Below are 23167 nucleotides of genomic sequence, written 5' to 3'. Positions count from 1 at the left end.
GAATCCTCATTAGTTAGGCCCTTATCTATCTACCTTGGCACATCACCCCCACACACTCTACACAGATATACATGTATACAGTCACACACACACCGTCAAGCATAAGCATCTCTGACTCTTACCATCTGTCTCCTTGGTCTTGCCAAAGCCTGTGATCCAGCAGGTCTCATTGAGGCTGAATGTCTGTCCGTGCATGGGGAGGCAGGCAGGGTGGATGTGAGCTGCAATAAGACCCCAAGACATAAGAAGGCACAAGGATGGAGGTTTTGGTGAGGGTAATGTAGAGAAAGGAGCACCAATGTCCTAGAAGCCCCCTCCTTGTCCTCAGAGTAGTTCTGAATCTTCCAGGGCCTCAGACTGGTTAATCACTTTATCTTGATCTTCCAGCCTTCATGATGCTACCAGAGTTCCCCCAAACATTCTGATTTCAGTGGGTACCATGTGGGCAGATGCATATGGCTTGGAAGCTCCCCAGTACCAAATCACTATTGGGTGACTGAAGGTCTTTCCTCACTGAGAGTGGCTCTCCTGGCTGCACCTCTCCTCTACCTGTCCATCAGGCTAAACCCAGGCATTATGGCCATGGTGTCTCAGTGGAGTGTTCAGCCTAGTCTGGGGAGGGCCCTGCTGGCTGACCAAGGCCTGAAGCTCTCCCTCCAGGGCAAGACAATCTCTCCCAGCAAGAAGGATATACCCCTTGAGCCACACAAAAGAATCACTGCTCACTTGCTCCCCTGCTCAGAGACAGTTAGAAGGTGCTGATACCATTGTGTGTCACTTAATAAACTCTCTGAGGACTGGTGTTCCTAGACGGACTAGGGCATTGCCCACCAAAGTTCATTTGCAAAAAGAAAATGTTAATTGATAGATGAAATGTTTGCCATGTTCTCAATTGTTCATACATTGTGGCTTCCTGCACCTACACTACAAAATACTCAAGAAACTTTGAAAGAGAGAGAGACTTCTGGTCAAGACAGAGCCATAGGTATACAGGCTTTGCTTCCTTGTACCACCGGAAAAAAGATCACAACTAACCTCAAAACAAAAAGCACCCAGAACTGCCAGAAAGTGGAACTATATGGAAGTCCAACAACCAAGGATTTAAAGAAGCCATATTCATACAGATGAGTAGGAGGGGCAGAGACAGGGAACTGAGATGAAGAAGACAAAGTGTGACACAAAGAGGCAGCAGCAGAACAGGTTGTCCCACTTCCATGTGGGGTGGATAAAAATCAGGAGGGATACCTTGGGAGCAAATGATCCCAGCCTCAGGCCAGATGGTACAACCCAAGTTCCTAGCTCTGGGAAGAGAAAGCCTCATAACTTCTGGCTGGAAAAACCAGTAGGGGTTGTGGCCATGGGAAAAAGTGCCGGGTACTCAGGAGTGTTCATTTAAAAGGACTGCATAGCCTTAAAATCTATACAAACCCACCTATTCTGGGATTCAACACTAGGGAAACAGTTGGAAGGGTGCCAGCTATAGATGGGGAGTGGGTGAAGTGACTGGAAATGGGACAAATGCCAGGCAAACCTCCAGAAGCCAGGCAGCATTATTATTCCCTCTCAGATCCCTCTCTACCCCACACAGAAAACCACAAAGCAGTGAAATGGGTTGCCCTGCACCTAAGTCTCCACCCCATACAATTTAACAGGTGCTCTTAGACAGGGAATGAAAGCAGCTCTACCTAATACACAGAAACAAACAAGGGAGGCTGCCAAATTGGGGAGACAAAGAAATATGGCCCAAATGAAAGAACAGAACAAAACCTCAGAAAAAGTACTAAATGAGAGAGAGATAGCCAACTTATCAGATGCAGAATTTAAAATACTAGTGGTGATCAGGATGCTCAGAGAAATCACTAAGTATGGCAAAACATAAAGGAAGAAATGAAGGCTACACTAAGTGAAATAAAGAAAAATGTACAGGGAACAAACATTGAAGGGAAGGAAGCCAGGATTCAAACCAATCATTTGGAACATAAGCAAGAAGTAAACATTCAACCAGAACAGAAGAAAGAAACAAGAATTAAAAAAACAAGGAGAGTATAAGAAGAGTCTAGAACATCTCCAAAAGTGCCAACATCTGAATCATAGGGATGCCAGAAAAAGAAAAGGAAAAACAAGAAGTTGAAAACTTATTTGAAAAAATAATAAAAGAAAACTTCCCTAATCTGGTGAAGGTAATAGACATACAAATCCAGGAAGCACAGAGAGTCCAAAACAAATTGGACACAAAGAGGACCACACCAAAACATATCATAATTAAAATGCCAAAGGTTAAAGATAAAAAGGGAATCTTAAAAGCAGCAAGAGAAAAGGAGACAGTTACCTACAAAAAAGTTCCCAGAAGACTATCAGCTGATTTCTCAAAAGAAACTTTGCAGGCAAGAAGGGACTGACAAGAAGTATTCAAAGTGATGAAAAGCAAGGACCTACATCCAAGATTGCTCTACCCAGCAAAGCTTTCATTTAGAATGGAAAGGCAGATAAAGTGCTTCTCAGACAAGGTAAAGCTAAAGGAATTCATCATCACCAAGCCATTGGTACATGAAAGGTTAAAGGGACTTATTTAAGAAAAAGAAGATCAAAACTATAAACATCAAAATGGCAACAAATTCACAACTATCAACAACTGAATCTAAAATAACAAACTAAGCAAATGACCAGAACAGGAACAGAATCATAGATTTGGAGACCATTTGGAAGGTAATCAGCTGGCAGGGGGAGAATGGGGGAAAAGGTGCAGGGATTAAGAAGCATAATTGGTAGGTACAGAATAGCAGGGGGATGTTAAGAATAGTATAGGAAATGGAACAGTTGAAGAAATTACATGCATGACCCATGGACATGAACTAAGGAGTGGGATTGCTGGAGGGAAGGAGAGTACCAGATGGAGGAGGAAAAGAGGGAAAAATTGGGACAACTTTAATAGCATAGTCAATAAAATATACTTAAAACCAGAGAGAGAGAAAAGGAGCGAGGGAGAATAAATGTTAAATTCTCCTATAATTTGAGCTTTAACTATTAGTACTAACATACTTGTCTGCTAGAGAGTAAACAAAAAAAATAAATGAAAGGACAGTATCAATTAATTAACAAAAAATGCAAAACATGACTTCTTGAAATACTACATGCCTATTTTTGTGACATAGTCTTAAAAATAAGTAACTGTTATATATTTCACTATGTTATGGGGAAATTAAATTTACCAATGAGTTTTCACAAGTTTTGTCAGATAGTTCTGCATCTTCAAAGTGCTTGGCCTTCCATACAAGTATAAGAAAATTTGCCCTGATTCCTAAACCAAAATCAGGTCACACGGTCTGACCACAGGACTACATAAATCTGAGCTGCCTGCCCAGGGGTTTATTAGAATGTGGAGATGGTTTTAAAAGGTTGGAAAGGTCTGTTCTGGTCCTATAGACTAACTGCTCCCTTTCATGTGTGCATGAGAGGCAGACCAGGAGCAAGGGAGCACCCCACACTTTACAGTCCCAGGCTCCACAGACAAGGCTTGTGGGAGCAGGAAGAGGACAGAGGTCTTGCTCATTAGTGGGCATGGTTCAGGTGGGTGTAGCTCTGGGACAGCCTTGGCCGACTAAGCTCTGCCAAGGTTTCCTCCTCCTCACACCAGTCTGAAGAGCTAACTAACTACTCTGACTCACTGACACTGCCTCCATAATTATGGTGGCAGGAAAGACCAGCTGGTAGGCCCAAAGCATAAAAAGGCTGGACTAACCAGAAACCCTTCCAATTTCTTATGCCAGGAAAGACTCTCTATCCTCCAAGACTGATTACTTGACCCCATCAGAGTCACCAGGGTTTCCCCAGCTCCCCTCAACATTTCATCATTGGCCTCCACTGGCTGTCCTTGTGGGTGTCACCTACTATGTTGTACTTGCAGTCAGAAATCCAGAGCCCACTAAAAATTAGATCCTTGATATTTGATAAGTGAAAAAATGAGTGAATGAATTAATGAATAAAGCCTTCTTTGGTCTCCTCCTGAGAACTTTGGTAGCATTTCTTCTGTGCAGCCTCATTTGGTCCTTATCTCCATCTCATGGCAATTGGTTCCTTGAATGTGGCTCTACTTGTGTTCTCAACCACAGTGGTAGCAACTTGCCAGCCAAGAGCTGAATGGGAGGAGCCTTGTTTGGGAATTGCACAAACCTGGAGTTGCCACTTATTACTCTGGCCTCCAGTGATCCTCTCTCTAAAGCTCCATCTCTTCTTATATAAACTGAAGCTAATAATAGTACTTGTTCCACAGGATTGGTTGTGAAGAGTAAATTAAATCATAGACGTAATATGCCTACCACAGTGTCTGGCTCCTGGTAAGTGCTCAATGAATACCAGTGAAAAAATTTGATCTATTTATATTGATTATATTATTTCCAAGCCCTGGCTCTGTCACCAACTTAAAATGTAAGTTCTGTCATTTGAGGCAACCTTATTAAAATATTCCCAATCTTTGGGCTTCAGTTTCCCTAATTATAAAATAGAGATGTTCCATGAAGTAATTTCTGAGTCTGATTCCCACCGTACCAAAGTTCTGGGACCCCGAGATGGGCTGACAGATGCTACCAAGTGCAAGGGCTGGGCCCCAAGGGCCTCCAGGATGTGCCAGAATGGGGTGTGACAGGAATTGGTTCACTCACCAGACAGGGTCAGGGGCTTGGAGAGGTGCACGAGGGCAATGTCATAGTCATCCTGCTCATCAGTGTAGTTGCCATTGATGATGATCTGGGAAATGGAGGCTGCCTCAGGCAGCTGGTGCAGGTTGTTGGTGCCCACGTACACCTTCCAGCCCTCCAGGATCTTTTCTCGGGTCCTGCAAGAGCCATGGGAGAGCATGATGCTCTTACCTGCCTGAAAGAGCCCACTGGCAGCATATGCTACCCACAAGGAGCTGCTCTCTTAGCACCAGTTCGGAGGCAGGGAGATGGCTGAAATGACCTCCTGTGGCAGCCCTCCGTCTTAACTCAGGGGTCCAGAACAATCTCCTGCCTCCAAAAAAAAAAGCCATTCTAAACCGGCTGCTCTGCACCTTACAATAGAAAGGGGGAGGAGATGAATAGGATTTCTGTTAGCAGTCATTCCACGGCCTCCTCTGTGCACCACCAAAGATTGAATAAGGTGGGCACTACACATCTCAGTATTATTATCCTCAGCAGAAAGAGTTTTAGACAAGACAGTCACTGACTGAAGACTCATTCCTGGGCAAGCCCCTGAGTCCCGTTCTCTAGAGCCCTTTCCTGCCCATAAGCTCAAAGGGACAAGCCTGGCTAGTGACTCAGAAGCTAGCAGCACTGCAATCCCTCCCCAAAATCTCCACCCCTCAGTTTTGGGGACAGTGATCCTGATTTTCATGGGTTCCTCTCCTGTAAATTCCAGGTACAGGAACCAGTAGCAACAAACCCAATGACTCTTTCTTTCAGCCTGTTCTTCGGGGGCAGGTTCCGAAGTCCTTCCTTCTGCCTGCCTCCCTTTCACTAGGGACCATCATACAAAAGCTTTTTCTCATTCTGGGCCTATCTCAGATCAAGTACCACCAACGTACACTCCCAGAACCAAGTACCTACTACAAAATCATGGCCAAGGCCACCTAGCCCACTGCAGAGAGGAGGGGTAGCCTCACACCAAGCTTTCCTTCATGGAGAAAGAAGCCAGTCTGCCATCAGCCCTTCCTGGTGATCTGGAACTCCTGCAACATCACATCACCTGCCCCCTCAGGTACTTACACAAAGAAGCAGTGGGCAGCAGTGAGCACCCACTGGGTGTCAATCAGTGTGCCCCCACAAATGTGGGTGGTGCCGTAGTGCAGACTGACTTGCCAAGGCCATTTGCTCTCTGGGGCCAGTGCCCCTCCCACGATCCGCCCAGTCATGGCTCTGAGTCCACAGTCTAGGCAGAGAAACAGAAAAGATGAACCATGAGCTCTGCTTTTCTTAGAGCCCTGCCATGCTCCCTGGGCCCAGGGCAGGCTTGGGCAGCAAGGGCACACAGCCACCCATGGACACCACTTTGTTCACTTAATCTGATATGGCACAACTGTTTACTCCAAAGCAGAGGTCCCATATGGTGGCCAGCTTTCTGGAGTCATCCAGTGGGAAGTTTGATCCTAGGCCAGTTCTTCTTTCCTCTTACTCATTCATTCTTTCAAAAATTCAACAGATTCTTACTAAGTGCCTGATATTGTGCCAGGCATTAGGGTTACAATGGTAAATCTTGGGACTGCCGTCAGGAGCTCAGGAAAGCAGATCAACTCTAACATAAGTCTGAATTCATAGGCACTGTGATGGGAATCTCTATTATCTCCAAAACAAAACAAAATAAAAGGAGAAATAAACTCCTAATGATGCACAAGTGGGTTTGTATCCACATGGTTCCCCAATGGGTTATTTAGTACTGTTGGAGACCATTCATTCCAGGGAACATTTGTAAACATTTTCTGGAGTGAGTCAGCTCCCTAAAATCATGGGCAAGGAGGGCAGCCCTTGGAGTTTGTTCAGTTGTGTGTTCTTTTCTCTTTGAAGGGGGCAAAGAGTGAGGAACTAGAGGTGGCTTAAGCGGTGGGCACTCCAACCATAGCACCGTATGCTTGGTCTGCTCAGAGGACTACTCTCACCTCGTCATTACTGAGAACACAGCCCACTTGTGGATCAATTAACAATTTAGGATTAGGGGTCAGACCATTGGTCAGATACCAGTTTCTCACCTTCCAGAGGTCTGTCCTTAAGCTAAGTAAACATTTGTCTCATTTCAATTAGTGGGCAATAATAGTACCTGCCTCATGAGAATTGAATGCAATAGGCACAGCGTCATGCACAGAGAATATGCCCAGCAAATGTTGACTGTAGATCTAGTTCCTTGTCTATTGATATAGGAGATTAAAGTGGGCCCAGACCTGCTCTCTCAGTCCTCTGCCCCCTGCCCAGAATCCAGAAGATTTGAATGGCTTCTTTGGCGTGAGTGAAGTTGCTGGGCTGAGGAGTCAGGAGAAAGGAAAATGCTATGCTCAAACTGCTCCAGTGCCTCTCAGGAATCCTGGCCCTGAAGCAGACCTGCTGGCTAAATCCCTCTTCTTGGTGGACTCCCTGGGCCAGCCATCTCTCTCAGAGAGGTCCCACCACTCTGCCCCTGACTCCCAGCCCCCACAGGCCACAGTTCAGTAGCAAAAGCATCTTCTTACGGGAACACTGAAGAGAGACATACCGCTGAGAAGGGCACTCAGACCTGTAGGAGAAAAGGCAGAAGGTGAGAGAGGGTATATTAGCCACCTCCTCTAAGAAGCCTTTCCTCACTGAATCCTGCTCAGTTCCTACCTTATTTCTTTTGCACAAGAAAATGTAGATTCTGACCTTCTCCCTCCTAGTGGGTGCTGACCCTTCCAGTGCTTTTTCTATATGAATAGAAACTGCTAGGTGCAAACCATCTCCACTCCTCTTCAAACCCCTCACTTTCTAGGGGCAGATGGCACACATTGTCTAGATTCATATCCTTTGAACTCATGACTTTGTCCCAGAATCTTTCCACAGCTAAACAAGCAGCCTAACACTACATCAGAGTTCCTTGGTGCTCACCAGCAATGTTGCATGCAAATCACCTGGCACGAAGCAGGCGTCCAAGATGCAGCTGCTTCACTTCCCTTACCTCCCATCCCTTTTCTTAGAGCTTGTTTCCTCTCTTGTATCCCAAGGTAAATGCTGCTAGCTTGTGGAGCCACCCCCCACTAACTTCCCCCTCAGTGGGGTTGAGACAAGCTCAGGGCTGTGGTGCGAAGATGACACGTGATGAGGAGGCTCAGAAGGAGGCTGGTGCCTCCCAGATGGGCCACCTGCCCCTATCCTGCTACTTCTCATCCTCTCCACCCAGAGCCCACTCCTTGCAGCAGTGCTTACTCTAAACACCTAGCTGACTGATGGCCTCAAATTATATTAGTTGTTCCTGGCACCAGGTAAGCTCTTGGGAACACCTGTAACCCCAAGATGTTTTCTGCAGCAAGCCTCAGTAAGAAGTCAGGAGGCAGGTGGTGAGTGACCTCTGTTTCTGAGATGCTCCTTATATTCATGATGGACTCCTGGAGGCTGGGTCCCAGAAAAATAAGGGAGAGGGGCTCCCTGACTTCAAAATCTCCTGACCCCCTTATTCTCCTACTCACAGACAGGCAGCCTGGCCTGCCCCACCACACCTGTAGAGGCTTTTCTGGATGGTGGAGTTGTACTCAGAGATTGAGAAACTGCTGGCCATACCCCTGTAGGCCACCTCGGTCGTCCGGTAAGCACTGCAAGGGAAGACAGGGGCAGCAGTGGGTGTGGGGGAGAATGAGCTCCCTAAGAGACAGAGCCCACCCCCAGGGCCCAACTGGCATCAGAGTTCCACCAGTTCTGCTTAAAGGGGCCATAGACTGTCAAGACCCCATAAGGTCTGGCCCCACCCACATAACCCCCACTGTGCCCCACCCCTGCCCTGCCCTTCACTAGCCCCGTGTGTTAGCCCAGTTAGTTTTCAAAGTGTGGTCCCTGCCAAGACCTGGCAGCATTAACGCCTCCTAGGAATTTGTCAAAAATGCAAATTTCTGGGTCATACCCAAGACCAATCGTATCAGGAAGTCTGATTCTGTGTTTTAACAGCCTCCCCAGGTGATGCAGATAGACACTCAAGTTTGAGAAACACCGATCTAGCCTTTTTCTATCCAAACTGTGATCTGTGGACCAGCAGCACCACCCTGGACCTGTTGAACCAGAGTCTGTATCTTAAAGACCCTCACTAACATAACGTTTGCACTTTAAAGTTTGAGAACCTTTTGCCCACTTGCTGGATCTCAGACGACAATGATAACCAACACCTCAGGGTGTTTGCTAAGCAGGTTCTAAGTCATAATCCCAGAGATTCTGAATTTGGATGCATGTTAACAAGCCCCAGCTCACTGTGATGTGAATGATCCAAGGACCACTATGCACATGGCACTTGTGTGCATTTCTAGAACATGGTACATTCTTGCATGAGAGTACATCCTTGTACACTGTCCCTCTGCCTAGGAGCTCCTCAAGTCTCTGCTGTCCTCCAAGTGCAGTCAGCACACTCTCCGTTGTGTGCATAGAGTTTCATCCATATTCTGTCATTACGCATGACATTGTGCTGCAATAATTGGTTTAAGCCTCTCTTGTCCATACCACACTGGAGGTTCCTGAAGGACAGAATCTAGTCTTATTCCTTTGTGTCTGGTACCACATATTAAAGGCTCAATGAATGTTCTTTGAATAAATAACACTATCTACTGAAGCCCAAGGGAGATTCAGACTTGCATAATGTCACATAATTAATGATTTAAAATGTCCACGCTATTCTGACTGGACCATCCAGATTCCCCTCTCACAGGTGGGAACTCTGAGACTGAAGTGGGGACAGAGAACTAGTTCTAAGTCCTGGACCCCAAACCTGGTTTGCTAGGAGCTTCTTCTACAGCACAGGTGGCAAACACAAGGCCCAAGGGCTGAATCCAACCCTCCACCTTGTTTTATATGTCCCAGAACCTTGTTTCTACCTGACAGCAGCACCGACCTCTCACTTAACTGTTAAGGAGTAGTTGCATTTATACAGTCCTAAAATTACATTCAGCCTTTTGGAGGCAACTGCAAGGCTGATGTAGTACCCAGTAAAAATGAGTTTGATACCCCTGTTCTACAGAGAGCCCACAACAAGATCCTAAACCTTCTCCCAACAACCTCACACACATTGATAAACCTCAAAACTATTTGGCTTGAAAACACAGATCTAAAGGGAGAATGGAAGTGATTTTGTGGCCTATAGATTGGGACTCCTTCAAGCCAGAAGGTCATTGTTTACCTGTCCTTCCTCTACCAGCTTCACCTTCTTTATTTAAAATCTTTAAAGCCAAAGATTCTTAGGACTTTATCTGGCCACACCTGCCTACTTTGTTTCCATTTGATGAGGTCTAGCTCAAGCCACTAGTGTTGCAGCTCAAAGTCCACTGAAGGGTTTGCATAGCCTGAGCTCCTAGTTCCCAAAAGTGAGAAGACAAGACCTGCCCAAATGCCTATCCACTTCAAAGGGATGCCATGACCATTAAATGTAATAAAGGTCACAAGTGTGCTTTGATGCAGAGAACCATTTGGGAGTGTGATCCTATTGCAGATCTACAAAATTACTTTGGTCTCACAGAAATAGCTTGCCTCAGACTTTAAGATCCCATCCCAGGACCACTGTCACTTTAGATAACTCAAGGGTGTCCTGAGCCAGTGACCTCAACTCTGGTCCCCAGGAACCTTTTTAATATGAGTTTTCTGCAATGATCCTGAGACACTTTGCAAAGAGCCAGAGACATCCCTGAAGCCAGAACACTGGGGAAAGTCCTACCTCTCAAAACCCAGTTGTTGGCAGGTCTTCACAGAGTAAGAGTTGTTCCAGCTGTCACTGCAGATAGGAATCCACTGATGGGATGACCCAGAATAGACTTTAAGCAGAGACTTGTCCCAGTCAAACCTCACTGCAGAGTGAGAAAAGAACAAAGTGGGTCCTCAGCACCCAGGAAGCTCAAGTTTGGGGGGGATGAATTGAGTAAGGCTCTGAGAGGCTCCTATCCTGAGGCTCTTTGCTGAGGCCTGGGTAATACCCAGGAGCTTGGCCCCTGAGGTGATCAACTAGTGCTTAGAAGCCCAAGATATTCAATAAAGGCAGAGCCAAGGCAAGGAGCTGGAGCAGGCCAGAGAGCTCTCCATCCAACAGGACTCAGGGGACCATTCTTGGGAGAAGAGGCAGACACTGCCAACTGTCCTTCCGAGAGGGCAGTGACATGCCCAAATGAGGGACTGACTAGGGGAATATGGTCTGTGATCTGACTGAGTACTCATTAGACAGGTTCAGTCACAGATGGTTGTCCAGTAATGGGCCAGGACAAATATAAACACACAGGTAGAATGGATGGGACATACACCCCGGATACATCAGGGCTATGTATAAACAACACGTGTGAAAGCCACTGAGAGCTAGAACTCAATGACACCTCTGTGCTCATCTAGGCCAGCCACTTACAAACTGACCTTCATGAAACTGTAGGGGTGGAAGTCAGAGGTCATGTGCTAGAAAAAGAGGAGGAGCACATAGACAGAAGCCCAGAGGATGTAAGTGATTTGCCCAAGTCACACAGTACTCAAGGTCAGACTTTAAACATAAGGTTTCTGTGGCTAGAACCCAGATCCATTGATTCTCTGCCCATTGCCTTCCATTTGAGTTTGTAGTCACCAGGGTACACACATGCATGGGTCCACACACATGTACACACACACACGCCCATGCCCAGCCTGCTTACCACAGCCCAGCTCGTCACTCTTCAGCTTGCAGTCCACCACTCCATCACAGTGCACAGCATGCACAGGGCAGCTCTCTACTGGCTCCTTGTACTTGATTCCTGTGTGGCCCCGCCAGAAGTAAACTGGAAAAGATGAAGCAGACAGCCAGCTGCATCACTGCCAGCCCCAGAGACACAAAACACTGAGCAGCCCAAGGCCCTGGGGTTTCTGAGACACCGACCTGCAATCCCTCTTGGACTCTGGGGCTCTCGTTCCCCATCTGTATGGAGAAAAAGCCTACTCAGAAACGTTCTGGAAAGCTCCTGCAAGCAGGGCAGCACCAGGCAAACTCGAACAGCCACCCAGAGAAAGAGAAGGAGAGAGTGTGAGAGGGAGGGAAGTGTGGAAGTGGATACTACTTTGGGAGCTTCCCTGCCCCACATGCTGGCCAGAGCAGTGGCTAGAGAAACCACCTCCTCCAGTGTGCTACAGACCCCCTTCTCAGAACCCTTCTGGCCTCCATTTGTCTCTGTGCTATGCAGGGTGACTGCAGAGAAACTTCTAAATCTACAGTCATACACCGGCAACCACTACCTGTCCTGTTTTCTCCAAGGTGATCCTTCCAGCCTCAGAAGCTCCTGAGTTTTCATCCTCTTCCTCTTCCCTAAACAAGGGATGTCTTCTATACTCAGTCTTTTCCCCATTACTTGTCTTTATGCTTTTAAATATCTTCCCACTCAAAAAGCAATTCTACTTGGCTAATGCCCAAATGCATAAGCTTTACAAACCACCTGTGGAAATCAGCCTCATACTCCCTGTGTCTCTAACACCTATTTCTTTCCAGACTAGGAACTGTCATCCCTCCTGCCCAGAGACATTTCCCCTTGGATGCCAAAGAAACCTGAGTCCTGACTCCTCACTCTGCCTGTCCTCTAAACTGACTCCTGGCCCTGACCCTCCACTTCTCCACCTGGCCCCACCATTCTCTCTGTCACCTAAGGTGACGGTCACTCTTGTGTGACTGTCCCTTCCAGGTTCAGACACCAATCACTCCTAATCTCATAGATATACCTCTATCCTCTGTGTCACCAATGACCTGTGCACTGAGGCTGCCACAATTACCTTGATGTGTTGTGGGGAGAGCTCTGGATGGGGAGTCAGAGTGGGGGCTCTAGTCCTGACCCCCTTATGTAGCTGCTCAGTGACAGGCTCAGTGACTTGATATAGCTTCTCCCCTGGTGCTGGTAGGTCTAAAGGTCAGAGGACTTCAGGAAGTGTTGTTAACCATGCTAAGAGCTGTAACTAGTCAGGGAGCCTGCCCTTAGATGCCATCTCACCCCCCACCCAGCCGCACAGGTTTTCTCCTACTGCTCTCAGTGGACTTCAGGCTTTTCCCTGGATAGTTCCCTGGGTGGGAAAGAGAGGGAGAGCAGGGCAGTGAGTCTTGAAGGAGGTTTACATGAATACCATGTGGCAGGCATCATGACAGTGACATCTCCACTTTGTCAGGCAAGTGGGGAAGGGAAGTTCCAGGAAACTGGTGAACTTGCTAAGGTACCACAGCTGGTGAGCAGCAGAGCCACATGCTTTGGCAGCTCTATGTAGCACTAAAGCTATGTTCTCAACCAGCACACAACCTCCTTCAACACAGCCCTCTTTCTCACAGTCCTGCTGCCAGGTGTTTCTATAGCATCACCTACCCCGCCCTCACCACACTGTGCTGGCTCTTTAACGGAATCCTTACCCTTCAGCCCAGCATTTGCAGCTCTCTACAACATGGCCATGCCACACCCAAACAGAGGCCCCCAGGTCCCCAAATGGTTGGCAGGTCCCTCCTCTCTCTCCACATTGCCCTGACCACCTGCCCCAGGTTTCCTACAGCTGTTCATCCCACTCAGATGCCTGGTACCAGATGCTCTCCCATCTTCCAGGTCTTTCTCAGGCCTCATTAACTTCATGAGCCTCTGTCTCCCCAGGCCACACAGCTGTCACCTCTTCCTGATGGTCCCACTCAAACACATTCAGCTTTCTTTCATTTCAGCTATGTCACCCAAGAGGCCATATTCTCCCTGAGGACAGGTGGTATGATGTGTGTTCTCTTTTTGCTCCCCCCCACTGAACTGGGTTTACAGTGGGCTCCCTGACAGAGAACCCAGGGACATGTCCTGAAGATCTTTTCCAAAGAGAGGGGGGGAAATTGTGCATGCCTGAATCTCTGATCTCATTGACAGAAAATGCCTGAGAAACTTTTTCTTATCAGGGTTTTTATGTTTGTTTGTTTTTTTAATAACTAGCATTTTTAGAGTGGGATTTTGTGCCAGGCATTTTACCATTAGTTCATTTACTTCTCATAACTCTGGAAAGTCTCAATGAAACTTACTGGGCACAAATGTTTGAATGAGTGAATGAATGAATGAATTTAATCTCATTTGAAAATGCAGAAACTAAGCTCTGAGTGGTAAACTAATCTGCTCAGGTAAGCTGTACAGTAAGAGGCACAGATGGAACTCAAGCCCAGGTTTCTCTGACCTCCCACACTCTTAACCTCATACTTCACAGGGACTTAGGGGCACCATGGTCCAAGTAGTAGAAGACTACTACTATTTGCAGTAGTTGCCTTCTGTTTCCTGCTGTGTGCCCCACCCCCAGACACCAGTGCACACTGGCAATGACCAGAATTGCCCCTGCTCCCTCCATGAAACTCACAGAGGATGATAAGAGACACCACCAGGGCAATGAGGAGGAGGACGCATCCGATGAGTGGCAGCCGCTTCTGGCCCTCCTGCCATGTGAACTTGGGCAAGCTGACACCTAGGAGCAGGGCAGCATTGGGAAAGGGTGAGGCTGTGGGAATGGGGTCCTGCCTGTGCAGCCTAACAGGGAGCCTGTGCCCTTGAGATCTTCACTCTGACCCACACTGTGCAACCTCCAAAGTGACACCTGCTTTGCTGGTCTGATTTCTTAGCCCCTCCCTCATTTGCCCCATTAGCTGCCCCTACCTCCCCAGGACTCCTACTGCCATCCCTAACCATTCCCCTTCCTTCCCACACATCATTATCCAGGGAGCAGAGGAGGAACAGAGGGTGCCAGTGCCAAGACTCTCCCACCCATGGACTTCTCCCTGTTCCTCTTGCTTTCCCTGCAGCATCCCTCTTACCTGAGGTCTCAACATTGGCCCTAGTGGCTGGTCCCGATGTGGCAGGAGATGTCCCGATAGGTGTGGCCCTCACTGGTGTTGCTCTAACAAGGTGCACCCTTGTTGGAGAGGATGCTGTAGAGGCTGACCTGGCAGATGATGACCTGGAAGGTGATGCCCAGGCTGGGACTGCCCGGGCTGGAGATGTTCTTGCTGGGGAAGCATTCTGAAAATAGAGTGAAGACATCCCTTAGGCTGCACTCCTGCCAGCCCACCCAGCTGTTGGCTCTGCTGAGCTAGGAGATAAATACTCCAAGGCAAGTGCAAGTCAGTGAGCAGAGCCACCACACAGGGAAGCATGAGAGAAGATGAGAGTGTCCAAGGATAGAATGAAGTTCAAAGATCCTGCTTCCCCCAGCTCCCTATAGTCTCTTCCTATCACAGGCACCTGCAGAGGTGGGCAGAGGGCAGTGGGGCATCTGCCTGGGGCTTGGGGGCACCTACTTCAGCCACACATGTCTAGGGACCCTCAAAGAAGAGGATGCTTGGCTGGCTCCTGACTCTGAAGGTCACTTAGAGAGATGTGGTAGCCTATGGGTGAAATATACAGACTTTCTGCCCTCTTCCCTTCATGCCCCTTTCTTTTATGTGTGTGTGTTAGCTCATAAGATACTGGTCTTACTATGAGCTGTCATCAAAATGTAAAAGTGCTGATTTTAAAAAGCCCTGACCTATGGGATCAACATGAGACATCATCAGAGGCAGGCCCAGAAAGAAAAAATAGTGATGAATACTAGAGGCTATCAAGACAAAATCCACTGTGGTCTTCTGCATGATTTGTGATATTTTCTTTCCTGCATAGCTTTTTAACGTTCATTTCTACTCCATCAAGTTTGTGCACATTAAGTCACTAGATTTTATTAAGTCACGAGAATTTCTTATAAGTCACTCCTTTCTTACAATAGCCTTAATCTCTTTATACACTTATTAATACTAGTTCATATGCTGTTGATAGAGAGATTGCTGGGCAGGAATTATTTTTGTTGATGTGAGTTTCTTTCCTGGGCAGTGTGTTTTTGTTCCAGCATCATCTCAAAACAGCACACAAGATTCAGTGGTGGGCATACTGAGTGGTGGACACTCAGTCAACCAGCTGGAGGGATGGACTCATCAAAGAATTACCAAACAACAATCAAAACCCAATTATATGCAAAGACACAACACAAAAGGCATAGAGAACAGCCCAAGAGCATCAAGTTCAAGGGGTCAAGGAAACTGCATCACTGAATCTTACAAGTCACCTATCATACAAGTTCACACCACAAATTCAGTGAGTGAAAACAGATCCATTTAAGAGGCAGAAGCAAACAAAAAGAGTCTCACAAATAATAGGAAGACAAAGAAACAACCCCCAAATGAAAGGAAAGGAGGAATTTTCAGAAAGAATGCTAAATAAAATAGAGGCAAGTCAACTATCAGATACTGAGTTCAAAGCAATGGTTATAAGGAAGCTCAATGAGCTCACTAGAAATTACCAAAAACCACAGGGAAACTATGAGGGACTCACTTCAAACTATATCAGCATGAAAAATGACACAGAAACTATCAAGAAGAGCCAAGAGGAAGTGAAGAATATAATTTCTGAATCGAAGAACACAATGGAAGGTATCAAAAGCAGGCTAGATGAAGCAGAGGATCAAATCAGTGAGCTGGAGGACAAAGTAGAAAAAAACTCCCAGAAAGTGCAAGATAAGGGGAAAAGACCCAAAATGAACAAAGAGAGGTTAAGAGAAATGCAGGAAAACAAGAAACGTAATAATATCCACGTAATGGGGATACCAGAAGAAGAAGAGGAGCAAGGGATAGAAAATATGTTTGAAAAAGTACCGATGGAAAACTTCCCTAATTTGATGAAAGGAAAATGTCACACAAATCCAGAAAGCACAGAGGATCCTAATCAAGAAGAATCCAAAGAGGCCCACTTTAAGACACAACATAATTAAAATGGCCAAATTCCAAGGCAAAGAAGAGATTCTTAAAGCAGCAAGGGAGAAACAGGAAGTAACATACAAGGGAGCCCAGATAAGGCTAGTAGCTGACTTCTCAATGGCAACACTACAAGCCAGAAAGGAATGGCAAGAAATATTACAAGTAACGAAAAACAAAGGCCTGCAAACAAGACTACTTTATCCAGCAAGGCTCTCAATTAAAATGGATGGCCAAATAAGGAGTTTCCCAGAAATAAGAAGGCTCAAATAATACACCTCCACCAAACCAGCTCTGCAAGAGATGCTAAAGGAACTGCTAGAAGAAAAAGAAGAAAAAGAGTGAGAGAGAGAAAGGAACACAGATCCAGAGGGGTAAAATGGCATAGAATAAGTACCTATCAATAATAACCTTAAATGGAAATGGATTAAATACTCCAATCAAAAGACATATAGTAGCTGAATGGATAAGAAAAGATGACCCCCCACATATGCTGCCTACAAGAGACCCACCTGAGAACAAAAGACCTACACAGACTGAAAGTGAAGGGTCAGAAAAGATATTCCAAGCAAATGGATAGGAATGAAAAGCTGGGTAGCAATACTCATATCAGACAGAATAGACTTCAAAACAAAGGTCATTAAAACAGACCAGAAGAACACTTCATAATACTCAAGGGAAGAATCCACCAAGAAGACATAAACATTATAAACATACATGTACCCAAAATAGGAGCACCAAAATATATAACAAAAATCAACAACAACAAAAAAACCATATGGGCAGCAACATACTAGGGGATTTTAGCACCCCACTGTCAAAAATGGATCAATCTTCCCAATAAAATATAAACCAGGATACTGTGGCATTGAACAATGCCATAGATTAAATGGATTTAACTGATGTATATAAAACCTTTCATCACAAACAAGCAAAATACACATTCTTTTCCAGTGCACATGGGGCATTTTCAAAGATAGACCATATGGCAGGACACAAAACAAAACAAGACTCAACAGATTCGGGGACTTCCGGCTAAGATGGAGGCGTAGATAGACACACTGTGCCTCCTCGCACAACCAAAATAAGGACAACAAAAATTTAGAAACAAAAAACAACCAGTACTGACAGAAAAATTGAACTGTATGGAAGCCCGACAACCAAAAAGTTAAAATAAACACATTCATTCAGACCTGTAGGAGGGGCGAAGTTGGGCGGCTGGGTGGAGAGGGGTCATGGCAAACAAAGTGGTGGCTGGTGGACCCTGGGCTAGGGATGGCAGCAGGTGAACCCATCAAGGTGGCGGATTGTGGACACACGAGGCATGCAAGGCGGCTTGCAGAACCAGGGGATCCCACATTCATGCACAGATAAACCAAGTGAAACTAGGGAGCAACAGGGGAATGGGAGAAGCAACAGGGGAATTCCCCTGATTAGCAACAGGGGAATTCCCCTGATTAGCAACAGGGGAATGGGAGAAGAGAGGGGTATAGAGAATAAGGTATAGAGAATAAGAAAGGTATAGAGAATAAGTAGCATAGATGGTAGGTAGAAAATAGATAGGGAGAGGGCAAGAATAGTATGGGAAATATAGAAGCTAAAGAACTTATAAGTGTGACACATGGACATGAATTAAACTTGGGGAATGTGGGTGTGAGAGGGTGTGCAGGGTGGAGGGGAGTAAGGGGGGGAATGGGACAACTGTAATAGCATAATCAATAAAATATATTAAAAAATAAAATAGAATAAAAAGACTCAACAGATTCAAGAAAATTGAAATCATATCAAGCATTTTCTTCAACCACAAGGGACTGAAACTAGAAACAAACCTCAAGGAAAATACTCAAAAACTCTCAAAATCATGGAGATTAAATACCATGCTATTAAACAATGAATGGGTTAAGAATGAGATCAGGGAAACAATCAAAAAGTTTCTGGAAACAAGTGAAAACGAGCTCACAACAATTCAAAACTTATGGGACTCAGCGAAGGCAGTCCTGAGAAGGAAGTTCATAGCCATACAGGCTTACCTAAGGAAGATAGAAACATTTCAAACAAACAACATAACCCTACATCTACAAGAACTGGAAGAACAACAACAAAGACAGCCCAGAAAAAGTAGAAGAAAGGAAATAACCAATATCAGAGCAGAATTAAATGATGTAGAGACTAAAAGAACAATTCAAACAATCAATAAATCCAGGAGCTGGTTCTTTGAAAAGAAAAACAAAATCAACAAGCCTTTAAGCAGACTCATCAAGAAAAAGAGAGAGAGGACCCAAATAAACATAATCACAAATGAAAAAGAGATTACAACTGATACCACAGAAATACAAAAGACTCTCAGAAATTAATATAAACAACTGTATGCCAAGAAATCTGAAAACCTGGGTGAAATGGAAAAATTTCTAGAAATATATAATCTTCCAAAACTGAATGAAGAAGATGCAGAAAGCCTGAACAGACCGATAACAGCTGGTGAAATTGAAGCAATAATAAAAAAGCTCCCAGTGCATAAAAGCCCTGGACCATATAGTTTTACAGGAGAATTTTACAAAACATTTAAGGAAGAGCTAACCCCTGTCCTTCACAGACTAGTCCAAAAAAATCCAAGAAGATGGAAGACTCCCAAACTCTTTTTATGAAGCCAGCATTATCCTAATCCCAAAATCAAATAAAGAGACAACAATGAAAGAAAACTACAGGCCAATATCACTGATAAACTGAGACACTGAAATCCTCCACAAAATACTGGTAAACCGCATCCAACAATATATTAAAAAGATCATATACCGTTATCAAATGTGATTCATCCCAAAGATGCAAGGATAGTACAATATTCTCAAATCAATAAATGTAATTCATTATATAAACAAAAGGAAACACAAAAATCACATAATCATATCAATAGATGTGTAAGAGCATTTGATAGGATACAACACCCATTAATGATAAAAATACTCAGCAAAGTGGGAGTAGGGGGATCGTATCTCAATATAATACAAGTCATATATGAGAAACCTATAGCCAACATTATACCCAATGGACAAAATCTAAAAGTTTTCCCACTGAGAACAGGAACAAGACAAGAATGTCTGCTTTCACCTCTTCTATTTAACATAGTATTGGAAATCCTAGTCATAGTGATCAGACAAGAAAAATAAATAAAATGTATCCAAATTGGAAAGGAGGAAGTAAAACTGTTTGCAAATGCAATGAGAGTGTACGCAAAAAATCCTATAGACACCACCATAAAATCACTCAACCCAATAAGTGAATTTGGCAAAACAGCAGGATACAAAATTAATATTCAGAAATTGAAGAAATATTTGTATACCAACAGTGAAATATCAGAAACAGAAATCAGAAAAAAAATCCCCTTTGATACAGCAACAAGAAAAATAAAGTACCTAGGAATAAACCTAACCAAGGAGGTAAAAGACCTGTACTCAGAAAACTACACAACACTGAATGAAGAAATTAAGGAAGACACAAACAAATGGAAGCATGTACCATGTTCATGGATTGGAAGAATTAACATCATCAAAATGTCCATACTACCCAAAGCAATTTATAGATACAATGCAATCCCTATTTAAAAACCAATGACATATTTCATGGATATAGAACAAACATTTCAAAAATTTATATGGAACAATAATCGGCTCCAAATAGCCACAGCAATTTTGAAAAAGAAGAACAAAGTAGGAGGGATCATAATACCTGACATCAAATGACATTACAAGGCCATAGTAATCAAAACAGCTTGGTACTGGCATAAGAACAGACACATAGATCAATGGAACAGAATAGACAGCCCCAAAATTAACCTAAGTCTCTATGGTCAGTTAATATTGGACAATGGGAGCAGAGACATAACATGGAGTAAAAATAGCCTCTTCAACAAATTGTGTTGGGAGATCTCGACAGGTACATGCAAAAAAAAAAAAAATTAAACTCTACCACCAACTTACACCATACAGAAAAATAAACTCAAGGTAGATAAAAGACTTGAGTATATATCACAAAGTATATATCACAACACAACAAAAGTCCTAGAGGAGAACATAAGCAGAAAAATCTCCGATATTCCACACAGCAATATTTTCACTGATATGTCCCCTAGAGAAAAGATCATAAAGGAAAGAATAAACAAATGAGAATTCATGAAAATAAAAAGCTTTTGCACAGCTAAAGAAAACAGCACTAAAATGAAAAGGGAACCATCCATATGGGAAAATACATTTGCAAATGACACCTCAAACAAGGGTTTGATCTCCAAAATACATAAAGAATCCACACACTCCACTCCAGGAAGAAAAACAACACAATTTTAAAAATGAGCATAGGACCTGAACAGACACTTCTCTAAAGAGGACATACAGAAGTCCCAGAGACATGTGAAAGGGTGCTTAGAATGACTAGCCATTAGAGATAATCAAATTAAAACCACAAAGAGATACCACTTCACACTGGTCAGAATGGCCATCATAAACAAATCAACAAACAAGTGCTAGTGGAGAAAAGGGAACCCTAGTACACTGTTGGTGGGAATGAAGACTGGTGCAGCCACTGTGGAAAACAGTATGGAATTCCCTCAGAAAATGAAAAATGGAACAGCCTTTTGACCCAGCAATTTCACTGATGGGGTTATATCCTAAGAATCCTTAAACACCAATTCGAAAGAACCCATGCACCCGATGTTCATAGCAGCACAATTTACAATAGCCAAGTGTTGGAGTTACCTAAGTGTCCATCAGTAAATAAGTGGATCAAAAAACTATGGTACATTTACATGATAGAAAGAAGGAGCTTCTACCCTTCATGACAGTGTGGATGGTACTGAAGAGCATTTGCTAAGTGAAATAAGCCAGGCAGTGAAAGATAAATACCACATGATCTCACCTACAAGGGGAACCTAATCAACAAAACGAACAAGGAAACAAAATATAACCAGAGACATTGAAATAAAGAACACACCGATGTAAAGAGAGGGGAGGGGGAAGGAGATAATGGGAGGAAAAAGGGGAAGTGTCATCAAAGAACATGTATAAAGGACATGTGGAGAAAGCCAAAGTGGGCCTAGGATCTAGGGTGGGCCAGCAGAGAGTGGTGGGAGGAAAATGAAGACAACTGTACTTGAACAATAAAATTTTTAAGAAAAAGAAAAGCTCTGACTTGCCTTGTACCCCAACATTCTCAGTGGCCCCTGAATTTACATGAGCAGGCACATGTATACTCACACTTACACTCTCACATGCACACATGCATGCCCCAGTGCATCAGGGACACTGGAAAGGCAAGATGTAGGGCAGAGGAACATGTGGACTGGGGTATGATTCCTTCACTCTTGGACAAGATTCTTAATTTATATTAGTATATTAGTTTATTCTGGGTACTTTAAAATATAGTCAAAATTATATTTAGTACTTTAATGTATAGTCATAGAGAACTTGACATTCTCTAAGTGTTTTATGCATATTTACTCATTTAATCATTAGAACAACCCTATGAGGTAAGAATTCTCATTATCCCTATTTTACAGAGGGAAACAGAGGCAGAGAGACTAAGCAACTGATTAAGCTAGCAGAGCCAAGATGAAAGCCCAGTAAGTCAGGTTCTAGAGGCCATGCTCTAACCACTAGACTTTGCTGTCTCTTAGGGAAGGATGTATGAGATAATGCAGCAGCTGATCATGGCAGTCAATCGGTGAGTGCTAGTCCTGTTGCCTCCTGGTGACCCTGAGCCTTTGGTTGCTCCAAATGTGGAAGAGGGAGCCAGTGGACAGTCAGGTCAATGAGAAGTGCTTGAGCAGCCTCTGCCGTGAGTCTGCAAGGCCCCCAGACCCTGTCACCAGTTCAGGAATCTTCTCACCTTCCTCTGGCTCCTTATAGAGATCTTTCCACCCTCCTTCACACCATCTCTGCCTCTTAATTCCCCCCTACAAGTCCCCAGAGCAGCAGGGGAAGCTGGGAACTGACCTGGTCCTGGAGTCACAACAGACCCTCATTATACTTTCTGCCAGACACTGACTGGCTGCCCAGAGGGTAGGCCTCCTGGGAGCAGCAGGAATGGGATGGGGGCACACCTGCGCTTGGGGACCCTGCAATGGGGGCACAGTCTGCAGGGGCACATGGAGGGCACAGGATCTGGATCTCAGCCCCTCTGCTTCCCTCCCTCACCTTCCACTGTGCTTGAAAGCATTTGACATTATTATTAAGCAGACCAGTTACTAAAAAGTCCTCATGAAAACATCTAGCCCAAGTCAATACCATCATCCCTACCAGGCAGGTATTTGCATTTTGTTTGTTTGTTTTGTTTTTGTTTCAATTCCCTCTTCTAAGAGTCAAAAGTAATTAATTTGGTCACTTCCTCATTTTTCTGGAGTCTATAGGGTGAATTCAAAGAGGAATCCCTAGTCCCTGATCACACTCAGCTTGCCAGAGGCAGGGACCAGGATTGACTCCCCCAGGGAGTTACTGGAGTTGATCAGTGAGTGCCCCAGCCAGCTGAGAAGGGTATACTTATGTGTGTTTGGTGGCTTGCTGAACCAGATCTCAGATTCCCCTCACCCACATTGTTTCATTTCCACAAAATGAAAACAGATCAGCCCCTGGAATCCTCAAGGGGAACAGGACTGGGGTGGGACAAGGAGAGATAGTGAGGCTATGTTGAAGCATAGGGTGCAACAGTTGACAGCACTGGAGGCAGGCAGACCTGGGTCCCAACCCTA

At 44.7% G+C, this 23167-nt stretch overlaps 1 protein-coding gene across 1 annotated transcript in view; it reads right to left on the bottom strand.

Annotated features, from left to right (window-relative positions):
- TMPRSS13 (transmembrane serine protease 13) overlaps positions 1–23167 on the bottom strand; it is a 37498-nt gene that overhangs the window by 2972 nt on the left and 11359 nt on the right. The window contains exons 2-10 of the mRNA XM_037057500.1: positions 14470–14674; positions 14019–14123; positions 11333–11455; positions 10381–10510; positions 8192–8284; positions 7193–7236; positions 5742–5904; positions 4659–4831; positions 123–221 (exon numbers count right to left, since the gene is read on the bottom strand). Coding sequence (XP_036913395.1) covers positions 123–221; positions 4659–4831; positions 5742–5904; positions 7193–7236; positions 8192–8284; positions 10381–10510; positions 11333–11455; positions 14019–14123; positions 14470–14674 — 1135 coding nt within the window. The remainder of the gene's footprint in view (positions 1–122; positions 222–4658; positions 4832–5741; positions 5905–7192; positions 7237–8191; positions 8285–10380; positions 10511–11332; positions 11456–14018; positions 14124–14469; positions 14675–23167) is intronic.

Source organism: Sturnira hondurensis, unplaced genomic scaffold, assembly GCF_014824575.4.
Source record: "Sturnira hondurensis isolate 20B ecotype Veracruz unplaced genomic scaffold, ASM1482457v3 Scaffold0009719, whole genome shotgun sequence".
NCBI classification, from domain to species: domain Eukaryota; kingdom Metazoa; phylum Chordata; class Mammalia; order Chiroptera; family Phyllostomidae; genus Sturnira; species Sturnira hondurensis.
Note: the sequence above shows the minus strand (reverse complement) of the source record. Positions and strands in the feature narration are given on the sequence as shown.